At 31.8% G+C, this 6,513-nt stretch overlaps 1 protein-coding gene across 1 annotated transcript; it reads left to right on the top strand.

Moving 5' to 3' along the window:
- The first annotated feature begins 1,832 nt into the window (after positions 1-1,832).
- Positions 1,833-6,275, top strand: LOC107010264 (ALA-interacting subunit 5-like). The gene is made up of 8 exons (XM_015209513.2): positions 1,833-1,998; positions 2,687-2,745; positions 2,856-2,930; positions 3,023-3,157; positions 3,261-3,331; positions 4,669-4,969; positions 5,068-5,357; positions 5,865-6,275. The coding sequence occupies exons 1-8, from the start codon at positions 1,950-1,952 to the stop codon at positions 5,917-5,919; spliced, it is 1,035 nt and encodes a 344-aa protein (XP_015064999.1). The 5' UTR covers positions 1,833-1,949; the 3' UTR covers positions 5,920-6,275.
- Positions 6,276-6,513: the final 238 nt, after the last annotated feature.

The raw sequence follows: 6,513 nt of genomic DNA, 5'->3' as shown, positions 1-6,513 counted from the left end.
TATATTGAATTTTTAAAATAAAAATTAATTATTTAAAATTTAAAATATATTATTTTTAATAAACATATGTTCTTAATTAATATTATAAAAAAATACTTTATTTATATTTTTAGTTTAGTATATTTAATTAAATTAATCAAAAAAGCTAAAAGGCTAATATTATAAATATAACGGAAAAGGGTTAAAATTGCCCATAAACTATGTGAAATAGACCGCTTATACCCTTCGTTACATTTTGAGATCAAAAATGCCCCTATTGTTATCCTAAGAGACCACATATACCCTCAAGAGTTAACACCCAATATTTTTATTGACTTGGCAAGCCACGTAGGACGAATCTTTCCACTTAAGCATTGTTAACTAGGATTCACTACAAAAGAAGTAGACCATTAGCCGCGACAAATAGTCGCCACAAAAGTAGGGGTGGACATTTGGTAATTCAGTTTCGGTTTTCGATTCTTGTACAACCTGTACCGAACACCGAACCGAAATGATTCGATTCGATTCGGTTTTGTTATTTCAATGTTTTTAATGGGCCTGCTTAGTGAGCTTTTTAAAATTTAAAATTTTACAATTTTTTTGTTTGATTTTTCAGCTTAATAGGCTAAAAATAATTACATCAAAGAAGTGCATTAGTCTTTTACTTTTTACTTTTTAATTTTTATATTATAATATTTATTATTTAACTTTAATAATTAATATAATATAAATATATATTATATTATAATATAATATATTTTGGTCGAAATACCGATAACAAAAAATTACGTACCGAAAATCAAATTGAAATATTGAAAAATACAAAAATGTTTACCGAATACTGAATCGAAAATCGAATACTGAAAAAATTTGGTTTTGTTTAGTGTTTCGATTTTCCAGCGTTTATGCCTAGCCATACACAAAAGCCCAAAAAATTGACAGTAAAAGTTTTTAACATTAAATTCTAATTTTGTTTTTTTTCTTCATTGTTTTTTAAAAAATAAAAATGATATCGATTAAGTAGGAGTTTGAAGAACTGTATGTTTTACTTTTATGTTAATAAATGTATGAAATGTACAATGATGCATTATATAGTAGGAGATGTGAATCGAGAAGTAATTGTCATGATTTTTCGTCGTAATATTGGGTGTTTTAAAAAACTATTGATATTGCAAGTTATTTATTTTAGAAAACTAGGTTGCAATCGAAAATTAATTATCATATTTTTTGGTTGAAAAAATATGTTTTACTAGCGAATGGTTGTTAGAGCCTTATTTGTCACTAAAATTCACTCATACCTTTAGTGGCAATATTTTGGGATTTTGTGGCAACTTTATCGCCACTAAAGGTCAAGTTCATTTGTAGTGAATCTTAGTTGGAAACGCTTAGGTGGAGGAATTAGTCCCATGTGGCATTGCCACGTCACTAAAAATTGGAGTGTTAACTCTTGAGGGTACTTGTGGTCTCCTAGGATAACGGCGGTGTTTTTTTGATCCCAAAATGTAATGAGGGCATGTGATCTATTTCGTATAGTCCAGCGGCAATTTTGACCTCTTTCCGTAAATATAATGTCATAAATTTTTGACAAAAAATAATCTAAGAAGTCTAACTTTAAAAAAAGAAAACTTGCAATATAAAATACCAAATCAATACTCTTACGACAAATGAAACAAAAAATATAACATGAACAAGTAAAATTGATCGGAGTGAACATTTACCATATTACCCTATATTTTGGTGTGGGGCGCGATGGCAAGCAGTGAGTTGCGCTCACGTACAAGTTTTTGCCATGCAAACCTTATTGCGCCTTTTCCCAATTTCTCAAACAGAAAATAAAGAGGGAAGAAAGGAAAAATTATCTTCCATTTTTTTTTTCATTTTTTTCTTTCCCTCTGAAAATTATTCACAATTTTACATTAATTATTTTTTATATATTTTTCCTTTCTAATTTTGTATAGATTGACGTAACAATGGGTGAAGGAGCCTCATCTTCTTCAAAGAAATCCAGGAAACCAGATTGTATATTCTTTTTTCTTTCATTTTTTTTTAATCTTTGTGTTTTAAAGATTCAATTTTTATTGGTAGAAAAACAAGAACAGGGTAAATAAATATGCTCCTTTGTATTTTCGTTAGAATAGAGATCTGGGTTATTTATAAAATTCAATTTAGGGATCTTATATATGGGGTATTTACATTGTTTTATTGATTGAACCCTACATTAGTGCAAAATTGTTAATGGAGTACATTTCTTTTGATATTTCGGTGAAATCAACATACTTCTGAATTAGTGAAAGAAACTCTGGGGTTTTGTTTTGTATACTGGATTATGATCTTGTCTGAATTCGTGTTGTTAATAACGGGTTCATTGTATCTTTGATGATTCTGTTACTAATTCAACACATGGAAGTTGAAAAGTATATAAGATGTAAGATTCATGCCCAAAGCGGACAATATCACACCATGTAATGTAAGAGTATCGCGGGGCTATTTTGCCGCAACAGATTCATAGCCATGATGCTACTTTCAATCCCTGTTGAACTTAACTACAAGTCATTTCATGACTTTTCTACTTTTGTTGCTATTTGAGTGATGTTTATCTGTATATGCCTGCTTAAAAGACTTAGATTTCACTGTTTTTTTTAAAATGTATCTTGAGTTTTATTTACGGAAACTAAAAGAATTTAGATGGCATATTTTTGTGTTGTAGATTCGAGGTTTACCCAACAAGAGCTGCCCGCTTGCAAGCCAATTTTAACTCCACAATGGGTATGCATGCATTCACAGAAGCATTTGACATAACTTCTTTTGACAAAAAACCTCCTTTAAGTCTTTACTGTATTGTCTTGTTGAATATATTTCTCATTTTATGCATTCAGGTTGTCACGGTGTTTATCTTCCTTGGCATCGTCTTCATTCCTATAGGCCTTGCCTCATTGTCTGCATCAGAAAAAGTACTCAAATATCCATCTCTTTATGGTTTTTGGGAGTTTGTTTTTAGCCGTCAAATGGTATTTGACATGAAATATCTTTCGTTTTTATGCAGGTAGTGGAAATTGTACATCGATATGATGAGCAGTGCGTTCCTACAAATTATACACAATCAGACCTTGCATATCATGATAGGATTGCATTTATCAAAAATAATAAGTCAAACAAGACCTGCATTGTGACCTTGACAGTTAGTTCCGTGTTCCAAATACTGTTTTTTTCGTTTCTTTGTTCCAAAATTTTAACAGTGCGTTGCCTAATCCTTGCGAATTCATTTGCTGAATGTTTTTTAGGTTCCTAAGAAAATGAAGCATCCTATCTATGTTTATTATCAGCTGGATAACTTCTACCAGAATCATCGTCGGTATGTCCAAGATTTTGTTTGATTCAAGTTAAAGCTCTGTTATATATTATGAGTATAAAAATGAACAGATGTTTTAAACTCATAAAAAGACTATTTGTGTGTGTAATTGAAGAGAATAACTCTTCTGATGCAATTGAAGTACTCCCTCCGTTTCAAAAAGAATGATCTCTTTTCCTTTTTAGTCTGTTTAAAAAAGAATGACTCTTTTTTATTTTGGTAACGTTTTAATTTCAGCTTTCTACGTGGCATGTTTAAGGCCACAAGATCAAAGGAAAATTTTGTACATTTGACCTAACTTTAATTTAGGACCACAAGATTCAAAAGTCTTCTTTATATTTTTAAACTCCGTGCCAAGTCAAACCAGGTCATTCTTTGTGAAACGAAGGGAGTATGTTCTCTCGTCTAAGCTGTGTTATTATGTTGTTCCAGATGACTGTTCCCTTCACTCTCTAGAAGCACAAACAAAAAGACTAAAGAGACAAAAGGAAATGCACAGAGTGAGCTTTTAGTAGACATAGATATATTGTGATTTAAGCTAGGAAGATTTATCGGTATACCAGTTGTTGGGGCGCTGGCTTCTTGTGCTGTATTTATTCATTAATAAGCATCAAACTTAAGTATAAAAATAAGAACATGCATAAAGTTGAATTTATCAATAAAAATGAAATGGGAAAAGTAACAAATCAAGAAGTTAAAGATGACATCTTTTTGTAAAATTAAGGAAGTTATGGATAAGTCACTAAATATGTAACTAATGGAAGGATTAAAACTTTTAAGTCATTATTTAGGAGAAGTTAGATCTTTAGCAATGACAAATTTTGTTAGGCGTGCTGATATACACCAAATAAAAAGAAGTTTAGAACGTACTCTTTCTTAATATGTTGATGTATAATAATAGAGTTGAAAATAAATTGATGTGCGGATAACAGGAACTGGATGAAGTTTATCAGCTTTAATTTTTTCCAGTTCCTAGTTTTTGTTTCTGCCAATGGATTATTTTAAATATAACGTATGCTCAGGAAGGAATAAGTTTTCTATTTTGAAGTCCTCCATCAGGGTGTCTACAGATATCCTGGCCAAGGAGGCACCGGGACAATTATGTTAATGTAGAAATTCCGTTCTTCGTCTCACAATTCTGAAATTTAATGAGACAGATCTGGCCTGACTGTGAAAGAGATCGTGCAAGTTGCCTGTTTTTCCTTTTCTTACTCTGTAGTATTTTATAAGAGATTGACTCTTGCATCGAGAGTGGACATGCTTGAAGGAGAATCACTTCATTTTTTCCCGGTAAATGATACTCACTTAAATGGTATTGAAATCTTCCTATGTTTTCACAGATATGTAAAAAGCAGAAACGATGAGCAATTGCGCAACCCAAATTTTAAGGGTGACTTAAAAAAGACTTGTGCTCCTGAAGACATGAACGGAAATGAACCTGTGATTCCCTGTGGGCTTATCGCTTGGAGTTTGTTCAATGATACATATGGTTTTTCAATTAAGAACAAAGGTTTACCAATCAATAGGAAGAACATTTCATGGCCAAGTGATAAAAAGCATAAATTTGGATCAAAAGTTTTCCCTAAAAATTTTCAGAAAGGAAGTTTAATTGGTGGTGGATCACTTAACGAGAGCATACCTGTTAGTGCAGACTATTGTCCTCTTTTTCATCTTATTATCATTATTCCTTTTCCACATTTTTATCGTTATCTTAACTATTTTGGGTATTTTACATGCAGATGAGTGAGCAAGAGGATCTTCAGGTTTGGTTGAGAACTGCGGCATTACCAGTATTCAGAAAGTTATATGGGAAGATAGAGCATGATCTTGAAGCTAATGAGATCATTACAGTAGTAATACAAAACAATTACAACACATATACATCTGAGGGTAAAAAGTCTTTGGTTCTTTCAACCACTACATGGATTGGTGGAAAGAATAAGTTCCTAGGCATTGCATACTTGACCGTGGGTGGGATTTGCTTATTCGTGGCAATAATTTTCATACTTATGTATGTCATCAAACCAAGGTAAGAACGCACCCAATACTGTCTTCCCGTTTTGATTCCTTAATCCTATTATATTTATATCTGCAGCAAATCATCTTTTTTTCTTTATTAGTTAAGAAAACCAAAGTTGACTGATAACATGCTTATAGTTTCAATTGTTTGAAGTGCTATAAAAGAATAAAAGAACTCTATGTTGCATTTAAAAATCGACACGAGCTCATGAAGGGTTAAAACTTAAAACTCTGTAAATCTCATTTTCATCATGTCTTGATAATCATTTATCGCACCAGGAGCATGCGTGGTATCACAACAAGATAATAGCTAAATTCCTTTTCATATGACCAATTTTTTTTGGAAATACATAGTTAATAAAAGCAAGATAATCTGCTTTTGTTTGAAGATATCAACAGAAAATGAAATGATCATGTCAATAGACGGGGAATGGAAAGTAGGAGGCTGTTATTTTCAGTTTATGAACTTATTTGGAATTCGACCATCATACCATTGATGTTCATTGTGACCGTGCAGGCCATTCGGTGATCCAGCCTATCTGTCGTGGAACTTGAATCCTTCAGGGAACTGATGATGTCTGCATTATCATCCGTCATGCTCTTCTCTCCAAATTTTTCCTGCAGAAGAGTTTAATTTAGCTGGTTTAGTTGTTAACACTAACTATATTCGATACTTGCAAGTCCTGGACCAGTGACAGCATCTTGTGATTTAGGCTTTCAACTCTATTGTCATTTCACTATACATATCATGTTAACCATCAAAACCTCTGCCTTGCAGCTTCATTCTTTGATTAAATCATTTATTGTGGTGAGACAATCTTTCTAGACCACTGAATTGTACCAAAACAGAATGCTTGAAGTATACTCTTTTTTTTTTTTTTTTTTATGTACTGATCAGAATAGGACTGGACACTGAAATTCATTGTTATATTTGAGCAGACTACACTTGTTTTAATTAGAAAAAAGATACCTTGTGATTACACTCTGAATCATTAGGCTGAGCAAATATGTCTCCCAATCTTAAAATTTAGAAAATAGATTTACATATCAAATTGTGAATTGAAGCACAAAAACATCAGTATATTGTTTTTGTATTGCTTAGGATCCAACTCTTTAAAATGTGTTAAAAGTTAAAACGACATATATAGACAACAAATGTAACACAT

Source organism: Solanum pennellii, chromosome 2 (assembly GCF_001406875.1).
Source record: "Solanum pennellii chromosome 2, SPENNV200".
Classification (NCBI taxonomy): Eukaryota; Viridiplantae; Streptophyta; class Magnoliopsida; order Solanales; family Solanaceae; genus Solanum; species Solanum pennellii.
This window is presented reverse-complemented; position numbering and strand designations above follow the sequence as displayed.